The 18528-nt window shown below is 35.3% G+C and overlaps 1 protein-coding gene across 9 annotated transcripts in view; it reads right to left on the reverse strand.

Moving 5' to 3' along the window:
- Positions 1–18528, reverse strand: part of CDIN1 (CDAN1 interacting nuclease 1) — a 307237-nt gene that overhangs the window by 160587 nt on the left and 128122 nt on the right. For 5 of the 9 annotated variants that reach the window (XM_009005593.5, XM_035259897.3, XM_002753566.7 and 2 more), the window contains 2 exons: positions 16901–16966; positions 16237–16342 (listed from right to left, as the gene is read on the reverse strand). In XM_009005593.5, coding sequence (XP_009003841.1) covers positions 16237–16342; positions 16901–16966 — 172 coding nt within the window. Of the gene's footprint in view, positions 1–16236; positions 16361–16900; positions 16967–18528 lie in introns of all 9 variants that reach the window. The other 4 variants (XM_078334406.1, XM_078334407.1, XM_078334404.1 and 1 more) reach the window with 1 other exon arrangement.

Consider the following 18528-nt stretch of genomic DNA (forward strand, 5'->3'; position numbering starts at 1 on the left):
ACAGCATCTACATTTCTAATTAACTTAAATTTGGCAGATACAAATATAGGTCAGTTAAAGCTATGATGTTATCTTCTGTCTGAATTTTACCCTTAATTTGTAAAATGTAAATTAACTAATTAGAAGAAAAACAGCATGATTAGTGACAAAAATGCTTCAGCTGGGTCTTTGCTTCCTGACATTTATGATCAACTATAATGAATTATTACTTTTTAAAATAATTGATACAATATATTTTTTTTCTCACCACAATGAAATAAATTTTACTAAGAATTTATAAAAGAAGGCCAGGAACCTGGCAAAACAACAGGACTTTGTGCTGGGCTTTCTGAGAAAAAAATATACATAGAATGTCATTCTATTAGAAACAATTGGGTAAATTTGTGCCTGTGTAGCTAAGGGTAAATTTGGAGGAGAGAGATGTGTAGACATTAAGTCACTAATAGACCCTGTTAAAAAGATTGTTTTATATATAGAAAAATAAATGCCTTATACTGGACTCTACTACAGTTTATGTTGTACTGGGGACTTAACCCTTTCTCCGTCATTTCAAATGGATTTGCTGTGCACTCAAGCAATTAGTGAGAATAGCACTGGATGGTGGGTTGCAATGTTAGATGGAGAATGGTTAGAAACAAGAAATGTCTGCCCACTTGAGTTTCGGCAGGAAAACCTGTCACTGTTAAGTAAAATTAATCCATGTAATAGTTAAGTTAAAAGCGGTTTTCAACTATTCCTATGTAGATAAAAATTCTACAATGAGAAGTACAGGTACAATGTCAGACATAAATGTCAATTAAAAGTTACATAAAATCCTGAACAGAAAAGTGTGTGGGGGTGGCCATGCTTTGGCACAGTGGAGTGTGTGTGACTAGGCCCTGGGCAAGCAGAGCAGGATGGGGGCTGTCAGTTCTCATAGCACACAAACTAAGAGGTCTGATCTGATTGAGGAACACCAGGAAATTGGAACTGAAGCCTACTGGTAATGTAGACAGAAGCTGAATGGGCTCAGTTGCTAGTGGGCATTAGTTCCCAGTGACATGACACCATTTGAAATGGTGGAGAAATAGAAAGAGAAATGATTCAAAGAAAGATATATGATGTCTCGGGTGTTACTGAGAAGTGCAGTGATATACGTAAAACAGGTGATTAAAACAAATACTTCAAAATTTCAGTCCTAATTTTGGGTATGCCATTAAAATACTTACCTCGGACAAAAGTATCTTAATTTCATTTAGTAGACAGTTATCCCATTTGGAAACAATACAACTAAAATACTTGAATACTCCTTTTTCCAATATTATGACAAATATGTAAAATTTTCCACACTTTGCAAAGTGCAATCTAAATGCTTGGAGAATATTATTGCACTGATTTTTATATTTACTAGCTGTGGAGAAAGCATAAAAATCTTTCTGAATAGCTGCTTCTCATTAAAAAGAGTAGTTTTAAAAAAGCATTCACGTTATTACTTTTATATTTATAGAAACTCATTAATAGTACACATTTTTCTTCCCATCTCCATGCCATCATGATACTAAATTAAAAAATTATATGGATAACCAGTCAAAGCCCCACTTCACAGTATATAAATCTAACATAGAACATCAATTCATACATGACAGAAAATTCTCTTGACAGTTCTCATGTCTCCACCTAACATTTCAGCCTTTTAACACATTATGTACCCAGGAGATAATTACTTCAATTCACCTAGAATTTACCTTTATGTACTTTAATCTTGCACTTCAGAGGTAATCCTCAAACTTCTGAATGCCAATAAATTGGTTTCTACCAAAAAGACAGACTATAAAACATAAGATAGCACACAGACCCCCTCACCTGTTTAGTTTTTCTCTTTGCAGCTATTAACAATCTCCATTCACATTTGTCATTTTGAAAAACTAATTTAATTTTTTAATTAAAAGCATTAATAGTTCCAAGTAAGGGTTTCAGCTTGATGGTAACTGGGAAAAAAAAAGGCTGGAGAAATGTAAAAAGCAATCATTTATATCTGTTTAAATTATTTATTATTTCTGTAATGAAGGCAGCATTTTTGTGTTTGAGGAGTATGTTTATCTGTGAAGGAGAAGGAAGGCAAGGAGAGAAATGCAATGAGTGTCAGGTATCCTGACCAAACCTGAGTCCCTCAGTGTTGCAGGAAGGTCAGACCCTTTCAGCCTTGTACTGGTGTGTCAAAATACGTAAACAAACCATCATAGTGCAGGAAGAAGAATGACCTTTCAGTTCTTCACGTTTGGGCTGCCGATGGAGCTTTGGACATGGGGTATGCATGAACGGTTTTCCTAACTGCTTGACAAATGCAACTCCCAAGGTTTCTTTCAAGTGTGATTGTTAAAAGCCCTAGGTTGATACATTTTGGTACAATTTTCTAAACCCACATAACTCATGGTGGAAACAGATGTGAGGTTAACTATCAATACCCTGAATAATCAGATTCAGTGCAGCCAGTCTAAAATTACTTTTATAATCGCTCAAATGCAAGAGATGAAGGGTAGGAGTCAGTAAAATTAGAAATAACTTAATTTGCTCTAAGAGTTGTTACTGTTAATCAGTTCTCTAAACTTTATGTCATATCACAATTGTCTTCTTTCCCTGTTTATAAGAGGGATTTCTCTATTCTCTCTCTCTGAGAAAAACTTAATCTCTTTCTACCATGAATGATCCCCAAATCAAACTATCTCTGATCCATCACTCAGATTCCTATCCCACAGCCCAGTTGCCTTTGGACATCTCTAAACATCCCAAATGAAGTTATTGCTAACCTACATTATTGTCTCTTCTCAATTCTTTAACAGCATCAATATTTCACCACCAATATTAAAACTTCAAAGTTATTTCTGTTCTAAACCACTTGATACAACAAAACTTTTACTGATGTTTTGAATGTTGGCATTACTTGACTACTTCTGTGAATTCTGTCTCTATAATCTCTGTAAGTCTATATGGTTCCCTTCCATTTCCACTGGTACCACTATAATTTGGGAATTAATGGATTATTTCAATATGGATGACTAACAGCAATAGTGTCCCTATTTCTAAATTCTTGTTTCCATCCAGTCGAAGCACTGCTACCAGAATAATCCGATGTAAAGTTAGGCCCTAATCATGTCACTCTTCTATCCAAAAAACTGCATTGGCTTTCCAGTTCTGTGACCTTGATTTGGGCACTTAACCTCGTCATAGCTCAACTTTATCCTAAGAAATGGAGATAAAATACTAGCATTTACCTCATAGGATTGTTATGTGGATTAGAGTGGAAAATACATGTAAGCGCTTAAACCAATGTCTTGAACATAACTGGTGCTCAATATTAGCTACTATTATGACCTATGTACATGTCTGTTTCCCTATTAGTTTAAAGGCAAGATTAAGTTTTGCTTACTTTAGTATACTCTGAAATATATAATCTGCTATTTCTACATAGAAGTAATTTATTAAGCATCAGCTGAATTTAACTGTATATCTACGCCACTACTGATGGGCTGGTTTGCTAGAACTTGTTGCATTAGGAATACAGCAGGCCAGACATGTTGGCCTGTGCCTTAGTCCCACCACTTTGGGAGACAGAGGTGGGAGGATCGCCTGAGACCAGGAGTTCAGGGTCGCAGTGAGCTATGAGGGTACCACTGAATTCTAGCCTGTGTGACAAAGTGAAGCCTGTCTCTAAAATAAATAAATAAATGGAATATGAAGTGGTGAAAATACTCATTTCACATTAAACCGATTAAAGGTAATAGGAGCTGGTCAAACATTTTGATCTAGTGTTGAGTTTAGTATGACTTTACGTGCCTGCCACTGGCACAAAACCAATGACTTAATTTTTAATACCTTCTTAATCAATATGGAGTACTCTTAAAGTATCTCAGCTGGTCATCAAAGATGACTAAGAGAGCCTTCTATTTATATAAGTTGAGCTTTATAAATCCTTAAAAAAAAAAAAAAAACCTCTTTACTAAATAAAAAAAATTGGCTTTAATTTTTAACTTATGATCACTTGGAATGAAATACCAGGAATGCTGTAAGACTAAATTTAAAATGAGAGGTGGTGGTAATGGTTAGCAAGCTGCCAGCAACAAATGGGAAGGAAACAGCAAAGGGGAACATATAAAGAGAAGCAGGAGGGGTTAACAAGACAATTTGCTGGTACACTCCTGTGTGAAAAAAGAAGGTGACCAAAACACAAGAAATATCCCAAAGTCAGGGATTCAGATAGAAAAGGAAAAAAAACCAAGAGAATGGAATTCACACAAATCTTAAGGGTACACTAAAAGAATATAAGGAAGAGAGAGAGGAAAAAAAGCCACAAGTGAATGTAATTGACTTGTGTTAATGAATAAAGGAAATTCATAGGAGAAATTTACTTTTCATAAAAATTTGACAGCCACAATCAATTAGATAGTAGAATGAAAGAATGTTTACCACTGCCATTACGTATCCATGAAGATTTCTGTTTTATGAGAAGAGTATGAGACATGCAAATTGCATTCCTGACTCATTTTCCACATTCCACATATGTGAGAGGGAAGGAGCATAGGCAAACCAGGACAACATAGCCTCATCACTTACACATCATCCATTCCAGGAGATACTTGAATGATAACAAATAGCAGAAGATGCTGGCAGAGGAAAAGAAAAAGCACAGCTGCTGTGAACAGGGCTCTGTGTCTCACCAAAATATGGCCTGCTTTATTTTAGTCCAAGAGGCATAAGAAGCCCTGAGTGCTACCAATAGATAACCAAAGAAAGCCACTTTCTAACAACCATATGCTTATTATAATCCTTGGCCTTGAACATATCAAAGACTTCCCTTTTGCTCGGCATAAAGTTGTAACTAAAAAATCCCATTCCAACCCTCGGAAGCCTGCAGGAAAGAGAGGTAGAATATATGAATATCTGAGAGAGACAGATCTCAAAAGAAAGTAACCTGAAGGACTGCACAGTACTCTCTCTATGCTTAGGAGAATTTGTTCCCGATGACAATGAAGTCTTAAATTAAATGGATTTAACAAAGATACAAAGGTTAAGATTACAAGGTTAATTTTAAACAAGACAAACTGGTTTACACAAATCTGTTAAACTATGTGTAAAAATCGTAAATGAAAGTCTCCTACTTAGAACCAAGTCAGGATAACAAAGACTGGATTATCCCTCTGTTCAAAGTTAAAAAACAAACAAAATAGATGACATACCAGTTTTTAAACACTAGACATCAAGCAATGGGGAACTGTAATCCCAGAGTGATGGGATTACTAAGAGCGAGCCATTTGATTGGCTCAGCTTAATAGAGTTTCCAAGTTGTGATGTCCAAAGGGTGAACCCAGGTGAAGCCGGGCAGTCTCCGTGAGTTGAGGAATTGTAGCTAAAAGAATGGGAAAGCCAAAGCAACTAGAGCTTAAAGGCAGAATACCAGCAGGAGAAAGCTGCCCACAGAGAGAGAGAATTCCAGAGAGCTAAGTAGATCTTCGTCAAGTATTCAGAAGCATACTGACAAGTGTATATATATAAAGCTCTAGAAAACTAGAATGACACTACCAACCAGTTTGACCTAATTGACATTTATACGACACTCCACTGAACAAAACTGGAATAAAGTTTCAAGTGTAAACAGAAAATTTACAGAGATAACTGAAGTCTGAACCAGAAAATAAATCTCTCAACATTTAAGAATTCAAATTTGTTATCTGATCTCAATGGAATTAAATTAGAAACCAAACAGAAAGATATCTGAAAATTTCTCAAATATTTCAAAACAAAACAGCATACTTCAAAATAAGTGTGAGTCAAAGAAGAAATCAAAAGTAGAAAGTATGTGGCACCAAATGAAAATGAAAATGCAATATGTAAGTACTTTTCAGATGCAGCCACAACAGTGCTCAGAAGTACATTTATTGAACTAAATTGTCTATATTGGAAAAAAAAGAATGAATTAAAATCAACAACTTCAATTTTTCACCCTAGGAAACTAGAAAAAGAAAGGTAAACTAAACAGAAACTAACACGAAGAAAGAAAATAATATATGAAAGAGAAAAAAAAATAATAGTTAAAAAAAAAACAACAAAAAAATTTGGTTCTTTCAGAAGAACAATAAAATTGACAAACCTCTAGGCAGATTGATCTGGAAAAGAAGACACAATTATCAATATGAGGAATGAGAACCATGACATCATATCTTTACAGATACTAAAAGATAGAAAGGGAATATTTTCAACAAGTGTATATCCAAACATTCTGCAACTCAGATTAAATGGACAGACACTCTGAAAGACTCAAAGTGCCAAAGCCTACTCAAGAACAAAAAGACATAACCTGTATCTATTATAACTACTAAGAAAGTGATTTTGTAGTTAAAAACCTTCCAATAAAAACATACCATAGACCCAGATGCTTTGACTGGTGAATCCCACCAAAAATTTAAGGAAGAAATAATGGACATTGTGTGCAAACCTTTCAAAACAACTAAAGAGGAGGGAATGTCTCTCAACTCATACTAAGAGGGCAACATTATGCTAATACCAATAGCAGATAAATACATTAGAAGGAAAATTAAAACATAAATCTTTATCACTCATAAACACAGATGCAAAAATTCTTAACAAATTTTAACAAATCAAATCCAGCAAAATATAAAAAGTGTATTGCTTCAGAATCAAATGATTTTACCTCAGGAAAGCAAGGTTGGTATAACATTAAAAAAAAATCCATCACTATAATTCACTATGTTGACTAAGAAACCTATGTGATCACTGTAAGAGATGAAGAAATAGCATTTGACAAAAATTCAACACCAATTTTTGATAAAAGCTTGCAGCAAACTAAGACTAGAAGGTAGTTTCTTCAACCTGATAAAGGGCATCTAAAAAACCTATAGCTAACAATATTCTTTTATATTATTTTAGAGACAGAATCTCACTCTACCGCCCAGATTAATGTGCAGTGGCATGATCACGGCTCACTGCAGCCTTGAATTCCTGGTTTCAAGTGATCCTCCCGTCTCAGGCTTCCGAGTAGCTGGGACTACAGGTGTGTGCCACCAGGCCTGGCTAATTTTTTTTTTTTTTTTAAATAGAAACAGGGTCTCACTATGTTGTTCAGGCTGGTCTAGAACCCCTGGCCTCAAAAGAGTCTCCTGCATTGGTCTCCCAAAGTGCTAGGATTAGAGGCATAAGCCACGTGTGCTTACCCCTAACATCATTCTTAATGGTGAAAGATCTAAAATCCTCTAAGATCAGCAGTAAGGTAACAATGTCCATTCTTGCTATTCACTTTTACATGAGGCAAAAGATAAAAAGAAAAGGCATATTAATTGAAAATGAAGTAAAATGGTCTTTACAAACAACACAGTTGTCTATGTAGAAATCCAATCACATCTACCAATAAGGTAAACTATTAATAAATGGGTTTTATAAGGTTGCAATATAGAAAATCAATATACAAAATCAATTATATGTCTCTATAGTAGCAATGAACAGATGGAAACAAAGAAAACCATCATGACTAATATTATTAAGAACTATAAAATGCTTACAGAGCCATCAATCAATCAATACTTAGATATCAATCTGCCAAAAAATGTGAGATCTGTGCATGGAAAAACTACAGAACAATTTCTGAGAAAAATGTTAAATGAACCATATAAATGGAGAGATGCCAGGTTCATGGATCAGAAGATTCAATATTATTAAGATATCAATTCTTCTTAAACTGATCTGTAAATTCAATGTAATCCCAACCTAAATCCCAGCAGGCTTTTATAGAAATTAACATGCTGACTCTAAAATTCATATGATAAAAAAAGATCTTAAATAGCAAAAAATAACTTTGAAAAGAATAACAAAATTGGGGGACCTACTATCTGTTTTCAAAATCATAATGTCACAGTCGTCGAAACAGTGTTAAATTGGTATAGACAATCCAATGATGGAACAAATAGAGAATTCAGAAAGAGACCCACACATACATAACAACTGATTTTTGACAAATGTACAAAGACAATTTAGGGGGAGAAAAAAAGAGTCTTCTCAAAAAATGTTCTAGAACCATTTCTGTATGCAAGAAACTTATATCCAGAATACTAAAATATAAAATAAAAATGTCCTACCAAAACTCAGTAGGAAAGAAACTCAATTAAATAATGAAGCAAGTATTTCAAGAGAAAATAGGTAACAAACATATGAAAAGATGCTCAATATATTATGAGAGAAATGCAAATTAAAATCACATTAACACATTTTTATATAACTATCAGAAAGCCCTGAGTTAAAAAGACTGACCATACTAAGTGATGAGGAAGATGGGAAGCAGGTGGAACTATCATAAGCTGCTGATGGGAATATAAAATGATATAACCATTTCAGAAAAGAGTTTAATCATTTTGTAAAAAGGCAAAAATATACCTATCATATGTTCCAATCATTTCATTCCCAGGTATTTACCCAAGAGTAATGAAATCATGTGAATATTTTATAAAACTGTTCCTATCAGCTTTATTAGCAATAGCCAGAACTAAAAATAAGCCAAATGTCCATCAACAGGTGAATGGATACATAAACAGTGGAATAGCCACGCAACTGAATGCCTCTCAGCAATAAAAAGATGAACTATTGATACATCCAACAACATATATTATCCTGAAATAATTGTACTGAGTAAAAAAAGCTAGACAAAAAAAAAAAAAAAGTACATGCTGCATGGTTCTCTTTACATAAAATAGTAGAAGCAGCAAACTGATCAACAGTCATGGAAAGCAGATCAGAGGTTACAGGGGTACAGGGAGAAGTGAAGGGATTAAGAAGGTGAATTATAAAGGGGCACCAAGAAACCTTAGGGGATGGTAGGCATGCTCACTATCTCTATGATGGTGATAGTATTATAGGTTTATGCAAAACATTAAATTGTACTCTTTAAATATGAGTTTATTCTCTGTCAGTTATACCTCAATAAAGTTGTTTTCTTAAAACATTCTTATTAAATACTCCCACAAAACATTTCAATTAAGAATAAAATATGAACTATGAACTCTATCTAAATAAAAAAAAATGTACATTTCTTAACAAACTTCCACAGTCCACTTACCTTCTGAAGACAGATTGGTCTTTAGACAATTCGTCCTGATTTGGTGAGTCAGTACCATTTACGAAAAAACCCTCCCAATGCTGTAGATTTCAAATCCAACAATTCAGAGGTTATTATATTCTGGGTATATGGGAGCATATAACAGGATTTTATATTGATTCTACAGATAGGTATTCTGAATATAGAATATGGGCTCTTGAAGAACAGAGAACAAATGGCCCATTTTCTCCAACCACATGAAGGTGAATATCTAAACTTGTATGCTGGAAAGAATTTTAGTTTTAGCTTAACAAGCCCATTAACTGACAGAGTAAGTAGCTTCTTCCAGCATATGTATCACCATGACAGACATGAAGCTGCCTGGTGGAGTGGAAAGAGCAGGTGTGGAGTTCACAAGGACACCTGGGTTCAAGCGCTGCCTCTGCATTTCACTGTTCAGTTCTCACTTTTAACCCCTCAAAGGCAGGGGCTGAGTCCCTACTGACTTATACAGTGCCCATAAATGTTTGCTAATCTGAACCTGTATTTCTTAATAAAGCAACTATTTCATCTAGACTTTGTTTGGAAGCAGGTAAGCTAGGAATGCTAGAGCTAGCGAGCAAGTCATGGCTAGGTAAAGAAGAGGATGACTTCAATGCTGGATGCAGATGAATCTCATCATAATTTTCAAACAGAACAACAACAACAAAAAATCTCAGAGTCCAGGCTGTACTGCACACCAATTAAAATAGTTCTCTAAGGGTAAAGCCAACATTAATATTTTAAAATATTGATTTTAAAATGTGATTTCAACACACAGTGAAGTTTGAGAATCACTGTCCTAGATTCCAAGCATTTTTAGTGTCAATTTTGACTGAGCTCCATTATTCTAGAATTAGCCTCAGAAGTGGACTCTGTATTCTTGGGTTCCTGACACTAACTGTGCTCCTGACCTCACTTCCTATTGGTAAACTCTCATTTCTTTTTCCCTTACCCTCTCTGGATGATCATAATGATGTGTTTCCATTCCTAGAATAGCCACTCAATCCTTTGCTTGTTGGTTTGGTTTGGGGTAACATTTCGGAGCTATACATGACTCAGATGAACTCTGTCATAGTGGGTGTCAACGAGAAGCCATCCTCTCAACAATTCTCTGGTCCCCTGGATTTGTGAAACTGGTCAATATGACCCTCTTGTAAAAATCCTGCATATGCCTGAAAAAAGTAATCGTTTAGATGTCTTTCTAGCCAGAGAAACTATAATTCACTGACATTTCCTTATGCATCTGTTTTCCTTCCCTTTAATCCTTTGATTTAAGTCATTCTAGTTTCTCAGCAATTGTCTCCTTATTACAAATATCACTCTAAAGGCCTAAGATAACATTTCCAGCCTTCACTCAGTTTTGTTAAAATCAATGAATAATGGCAGAAAATACGAATTTCTCATTTAGGAAAGTCTTATTCACATTCCACGTGTGAAAAAAATGACACTTAACCATTATAACCATTATGAGAAGTCATTTTTATAAAAGTACTATATATATAGAAAACAATTCTCTCATCCTGATCAAATATTTTGAGGTTACTCTAGCTAACAAGAGTGTCAAGTATTTGTCTGGAACAATGGGACATCAATGTCTCACAACCAACTCAATTTTAAGAGACAGAAAAAGCAAATGATTATATTTTACCTTTATTAAAGCCCTCTCCAGTGCATTTGCTAATTATTAGTCAGTCTGTCACTTGTTGTTGCTACTTGATAGTATACGGCAGCAGTGCTGCTTCTGAGGCTGCTGTAATTGAAGGTTTGCAAGAGCTTCTATTGCTAAGGCACATACTCCAACCTACGACAGATGTGATCAGCCTTGTTTTTAACTAGACCGAAATAACTGGAAATCTGTGATTTGGCTAATTGCAGGGTTCCTGAAAGGATCTTAATACAGGAAAAACTTCGGCCATCCTCTGAAAAATGCCTTCCTTAACTCTAACTGCTTGGCATTCCCATTCTAAATGCCTCTCTTCTCAAGCTATCACAAACCAGAGAAAGCAATTGCCAGACGATTGAGTAAATACTGATCTTTAAAAAATACTTAGAGGTAAAAACTAAAGTCAAATCAATTCTGTGGCAGAAGGTATTAGCTTAGCATTGCCTTCAGGAGAGTAGACTCTCTGGAGCCAAAGGTTCAAAATCTGACAGACAGAACTCAGCTTTTAATCTTTTCTCTGGTACATAAATGTGATGAAGACCATATTTCCTCTGGTGCTCATCTCCCCTCCTATCCTAACAAGAGGACAAGAAATGGCTTTGAAAGATGTATGCACTTTCTTCCTTTAATATTGTCCTTTAGGGCTAATCAAGAGAGGTTCATGTCCTGTACCCAAGTTTTAGGTAACTCTGCTCTGGCCCCCATCTAGTTATATCTGAATCCACAGAGTAAGGAGTTTATGGGGCCAAGGGAACATCCTCACCTAATTCCTGTTCCCTCAACCACTTTCAAGGCCACACTCCATGTATCAGACCTCAGAACTTCCTGATATTATAGCCCTGAGACCACTCCTAGGCCCTGTATGGCCCTTTCTCTCAGGTCATTCACCTGAAAAAAAAAGGCAGACTACCAGAGTGTGCAACTCTGGCCTGAGAGCAGTGGTTTATGGGAAAGTACATGGAGCTTGGATATGCAGGCTGGGGGTGAGCTTGGCTCCTTTCCAGGTGTAGGACAGAGTGAAGGGTGGGAAGAAAAGGAACGCAGGGTATGCAGTGGGACCACCTTTCCCTGCACTGACACACTTAGCCTGGAAATCCAAGGAATCTAGGAATTCTGGACTTTCAGCTCTTCATGTAGAATAGAATATATTTTATTTAATGTCTATTAATTTAATATGAAACTTTACATATTTAGACACATAGTATATAAGGTTCCATTGGTACTCTTGCTCCTGGCCTTAGTTTCATGCATCCCTCAAAGAAACTGGAGATTATCCTCTGCTTAGAATTTTCAAGGTATTCTATGTCAAATTTCAAATGAAAGAACTGTCTGAAGTTTTGGGAAAGCAACCAATCAACATAAGATTATAAATATTTATCTAAAAACCTTTATAAAATGCATTTGTCATTTTGTTCTCAGTTATTTTCGATTTTTAAAATTCATTATGTTAAATACATTTATTTTATGAAATAGGACTGCAAAAGCCTATACATTTGAAAAGTCTGTAAAAGTTTTTCAGAAAAATTAGGCATTTTCCTCACTATCCTTAGAGTTTAATTCTCAAAGAAAAAAAAATTGAAAATACTATGGCTAATGTCACAATGTCTGATACATTCCTCAACAGCTGACTCAAAACATTATTGTCTGTCAGACATCAGTAAGTATACTCAATAAATATCTACTATCACCTACTCTGTGTCAGATTTTGGGCAATCAAAGAGGGATAAAACCAGTAGATGAGATGGAACTCAATATTAACTGGAGGAGGCTGACAAGTAAATAAGCAGTGACCATGTTTGATAGATGTTACAAAATTATTACCAAAACACAGGAGGCACATCAAGCCCCATCTTGGAATGCAGGAAGGTTTCCCAAAGAGATGTCAGCCAAGCTGAGTGCTGAAATTAGCTGAGTAGTTTATGCGGGAAAGAAGGCAATTAAACATGTCTAATTGGAAGACTTCTAAATTTCATCAGTGATATACAAAAAAAGAGACAGAGGGGAACTAATATTTTTTTTTTGACTGCCAGGCACTGTGAAAGTGCTTTGCATGTATTAAATAACTGACCTTCAGAGTCACAGGGACAAAAAAGGTTTTATTCAGCCCATTTTATTGAGGAGAAAATAAAGGAAGTTGCTCCCGGTCATGGGACCAGACAGTGGTAGACTCTGAATTCAAACCCAATATTCCACCCATTACTTTAAGGATCAGTAAATTGAAAAACCAAATTTTGCCCCATTTGTTCCGGCCAAGAAGCTTAGATTTCCTTTGGGAGAAGCAGAGAGGTATATTAACAAAGTGCACTTTGGTTTTAAAGACATGTCTCTAATGAGAGCATGCCAGAATGTGACTGGAATGGCAGATAGAGGTGCTGAAACTTGCAGTCGCAATTTCCATGTTCTTGATCAGTGGTTGTTGGTCACTGTTCATGTGCTTTATAGCAAATGGCTCTTTCTCTGTCATTTAAGATCACTCAATATTTTCATTCAAACTGACCCACTTTATCTCTAACCGCCAAAAGTAAGGCCAAGGTGTCCTCTTTGCCTCTTTGAAAGGCCACATGTTAGAGCCCATGTGACCTTGGACTGGTAGAACTGGTTTCTTTCTTCACTGGTCATGATCTCAGTGTAAAAGTATACTTAGAAATAGAGGCCAAATTGTCAAAGAATTGTCACCTTCTGATTAGAGAAATAGGATGAGAAGACTTTTTATGTGTTGATTTCATAAAGAAATGTATTTCTGGTAGCCTTACACAATTTGGAGGTATATTTATGGTCCAAATGCTTCTCAGATACATTCTTTATCTCCTTTAACTCTGTGGAAGTAGAGACTACAGAGTTCTGAGGAGTTGTTTAACCAAGGTTCATACCTGGGACTTGGGATGAGGATGTGCTTATAGGAAAGGCTACTTACATTCTTTACTCAACAGCTCTGATTTTGGGGAAGATGACTGCATTACAAAATTTAAATATTTTCAAGGCTAGTTAAGCTGAGTAAGGATATCAATTTACCATTAAAGAAAACTTACAGAAATGTTAACCTAAAAATTGATGGCTCTGTAGTTATTTGTGTGGGAGACAGACTTATACAACAGCATTAGTCTATAAATAGTAATTGGATACTCTTATTATAAAATCTAATATTTAATAGTAATTGAACATTCTTACTATAAAATATAATCTTTAATCTGAAAATAGTGTGACAATTAGGTAACATTAGTTTTTATACAAACTAGAGGTTTACCACATGAATAAAGCAAAGAGCCCAGTTTCTAACCAACAACCTCCTGGAAAGGCTACCTAGAGGTGGGAGAGAATTTCTTCCAACTCTGAAGAACTTCAGAAGCTGCTAAAGTTATATGCTGAAGAAATTTAGCAATTGCTAAAGTGTATGAGTTGTGTGGAGGCAAAATATGAGAAGAGGAAGATCCCATACATTCACAAGTGGGGTGAGTTCTCTTTCTGTCAAAATACTCCATTACCAATAAGCTTGTATCATTATTACATATCACAAATTTTATATACAAGTAAAAGTTCCATTTTAAACTTGGGCACTAAATGTTCCTTTTTGAAGTTGCGTTTCTTGGCCTCTCTGCAGACATTTGGTAACATCAGTGACTTTTTTGACATTTACTCCTTAAATGATCTCGACCCTTTAAAACCAAGGCTGGCATTCCCTTATCACACATCATGCCATAAACGAATTATGCTCACTTAGCCAGTATATATTCAAATAATGTGCTTAGGGAATGTAAACCAACAGCAGTCTAAGTAAAACATCACCAGAAGGGAAAAAGTAGAATGCAACAAAGTAATATAAAATCGAAAGAGAAATGTATTAAATTATCTAACACACAGACATCCTCCAGGCACGTCAATAATCCCTAAACTTGTCATCCAGTGACTAGATTATTTAATCAGCCTCTAAATGGTGAATGTTAAGTACACAGTAGGTACTCAATAAATAGTTGAGTTGTTTTAGAATAAAGATAATTATGTGGAATTTTTAAGTAAGCTCTCGTATTTGGGATTCAATTTGTAACTGTTCCTCAGAAAAGATACGGCCAGTACCAAAGCTGGGAAAATAGTCTACCTGCCTACTGACTGAGTTTATCAGTTTGTTTTAATCCTTTAGCAACCTAAACTTATGCAATTTGATTTTCTTGTCATTTCTTTCCCTATACTACCAAAACTGATGCTTTCTTTACTATTTCAAACTCATCATGAAATTGCTAAACATCTAAAATTCAATTTGCCACATTACTGCTAATTTGAATAATGGCTAAATAAAACACAGGAAACGCTGAAACAGCATTGATTTCTAAAACATTTTGCACTTTCCTCCTCCATCCCTGTAAAGTAAAGCTCGGATGCCACGCACAATTACACAAGAAAATCAAGAAAGCCATTACATTCAGCATTTTGTCATGATCATTGTTACCATGGCAAAAAGTGGTTTTAGTTTAGCACAGCTGACACAGGCAAGGTCCACTGGCCTTTTGTAAAGCTGAGTAACAATATAATGCCAGATTCTATAGCTGGTCACCGTTTTTACCCTAGGACAAGACTATTACCCACAGACACTACTGTCTCATTCCTTAAGGATCTGAGCCAATGTCATTTTATTATTGTATTCTTACTGTTGGGCAGCAGTCAAGGAACACAGATAATCTAGGAAGTTTACCACCTGACACACTTCCTGTTCCAACGGGGAAAAACAACATGTTGTGTGAACACTTGGGACGCAATAATAGAAAAAGCCAAAGTTTCGATGGTTGCATTGTAAATGACAATAGGGTGGTGTTGGAAATCGCACAGATTTGGGAGTGAGAGAGAAACGCAGACCCACGATAACTAGCTCTACGGCATAAGCTTGGTTATCTGTAGAATTCGGATAAAAGTAACCTCCCAGGCATGTGTAATCAATAAAATCAGGCCCTCCCACCCCTCTCTTAATGCTGAGATTTCCATGTCTTCCCGAACATTCAGACAAGTTGGTAGGTAAACTATTCTCTGTTGTTGGAAGCTTTATTATTTCCATCTTTCACATCATTTGGATACTTTCCTCAGAGAGCTGAGGATAAGTTATTTTAAGGTCTGACAGTAAGCATAAATTTCATATCAAAAGGATAAAAGTTCAGTGTCAATACTGTAATATACTACACATCTTATTATCCATATTTTAAGTGACACCAATATTATCATTGTAAAATGAATGAAAAATGGAATATATACTAATTTCGACCTTATGCAGAGATTTTTAGTTTTAATAAAATGAAACAACACTATGAAAGCGGAGAAGTTTAAATGATCTGAAATGAATACATTAATCAAAACTCTGTATTTACTACAAACAAAGACTACTAGCATATTTACCAGCTAAACAAAATATTTTTTTCTAATGAGATTTTAGCTGAGTATCGTTTATCTTAAGAGAAAAATAATGGGTCCTTACCTATTCCAGTAGCTCCAGAACTGGTCATGCAGGTAGGCGTGGTGGCTACATTCATCACCAAATGAGGCTTTGCTTTCAATCCAGTGAATTATGTGCCCTTCTACAGCTAAGGGACAAAGCATTACTAATATACGGAGAAGGGAAGGGAAGATTGAAAATTCTGAACTCTGCACAGGCTGCTCTATGCTTCACATTAATGAGCACAGGCTTAGCCCTTATCATCATCTATAAATGTAATTACAAAACACACTGTATATGTTCATTACAAAGAACATTTACGTGACAATCATATCCCTTTGATTTTCATTATATTCTTCAAAACTCCCTTTTCTAGTTTCTCAGACTGCCTGTATAACTCGACAAGTGACAAGTCAAGCAGACCAAAATGAGTCTGGCTTTTCAACAGACCTATGTTTAAGGAATTTGAAATTTAGAGAAATGCGTTGAAAATAACAACCAAAATATCTTTAGAAAACATGTTTTCCCAATGTATGTAAAAGATTTTAAGACAGAATTCCTTTGCACCTATCATTTTCTGCCTTTTAAAAATATTTTCCAACTATTCACCCATTGACAGTATTATAAAGCTGATATTAACATAAAAAATTAAAACTTACACCCCTTTTCTCTAAAAACAAATGCATAACAGAGTTGAAGAACTTACCAACTGGTACTTGTAAAATAAAGTCTGGTGTTTTGTCATAACCCTTTGCACGAAGCTGATCTTCATCTACAAGAAGAACAAAGGCAACATACTTAAAACACTATTCAATTAACAAGACAGGAATATATTTGTTTTCATTTCTTAAATATGTATAAAAATTACTACCGCAGTCATACATATTTTTCTTATGCATGCAGTGCTCTGTCAGAATAAATGAACCTCCTTAACAACCCTGAAGAGTAAATATGCTTCAGATATGCGTCTTTCGTTATTTTTTCTGCATTTTTGTTATTACAAACATCACTAATTCAAGGTGTCATACACTACCTTTTTTGTAACTGAAAATACTCCAGGTAAAGTAATATGCTTACTGATTTTTTTCTAAAGGCTTTCATCACTGTGAAAATTACAAATGTTATGAGCCAATATTGACAATTTTATAGTAAAGGCACAAGCACAGTGGACTTTGCAATTATGGAACAATGTTTCAATAAAAAAATTAAGCAATAAACTATTCTTACACACCAGAAAGAGACAAGGACAATGAGATCACCATAAAGAATGAGTTATCCTGCTTAATTCCTTTGGTAGCTATTGTTTCTGGCATTTACCTGAGTTTTATAACAATATGTAATTCTGAAAAGCAAACAGGCTTTAAGATTTTTTTTTTCCTAAGTCTGTTTAATTTCTTGGTCCCCTGTAAATATCAATGATCTACTCAGAAGGAAAGAAGGCAGGAAAACAGAAAGCTGGACAAAGTCGGAAAAGACTAGCAAGGTGCTTGTTTAAAAAAAAAATCCTCCAATATTTTCTAAATGCTGTCCTTGACTTCTAATGGCATTACAATGTGATTTCTGAAATGGGAAGTTCTCCATTAGATTTTGGAGTGACCTGGTCATTCAATTCCAGACATGGCTTTCTGTCTTCACCCAACCTCAACTAATGGCACAACCAAGTAACAAGGAAGGCTGTGTGGTCTCTTAACACCTACTGGGCTGTTGACATTGTCATGCATCCCATTCGCCTTCCTGCATCACCTTTGATTAAAATTAATGGCCCATTCCCAGTGTTGGGTAGCTTATTTCCAATCCATTTGTCAGCCCAAGACAGTGGTTTCATGGCCAATGTTCAGAAACTCTGTTTTAGAACACTGTTGTACACATCTTGAAAGGTCAGCATTTTAAATGTAAATAGCCTTTTAATGACAAGACACATATTTAAAGTAGACATTTAAGTTAAATCTTGTTAAAAGTCAATATCCTTAAACTGTCTAGATTTTGAAGGACTGGTGCCACTATTCAAACCAATCTCCCCTTCTTAAAATATAAGAAATCTCAAGTTAACTATCGAGATAACTAAATACAAATTAAAATAATATGACTTTAAAAACAAGAGAATTTGGAAAGTGGGCTGTAGATGAACAAGACTGGACAAGTTTCTGTCCTCTAACTGTATTCTGACCACAATGAGAATATTTAATAGAAAAGGCATTTATTAAAAAAATCAACTCCAGTGCCTTGAGCTGATGTTTCAGGTAGCTGATGAACAGTTTTAAAAGCTATGGTGACATTAAAAAAGATAGATTAATATTTCATTAAAACTATCCTAGCTTCATCAACCTTTGCAGA

This window comes from Callithrix jacchus, chromosome 8 (genome assembly GCF_049354715.1).
Source record: "Callithrix jacchus isolate 240 chromosome 8, calJac240_pri, whole genome shotgun sequence".
NCBI classification, from domain to species: Eukaryota; Metazoa; Chordata; class Mammalia; order Primates; family Cebidae; genus Callithrix; species Callithrix jacchus.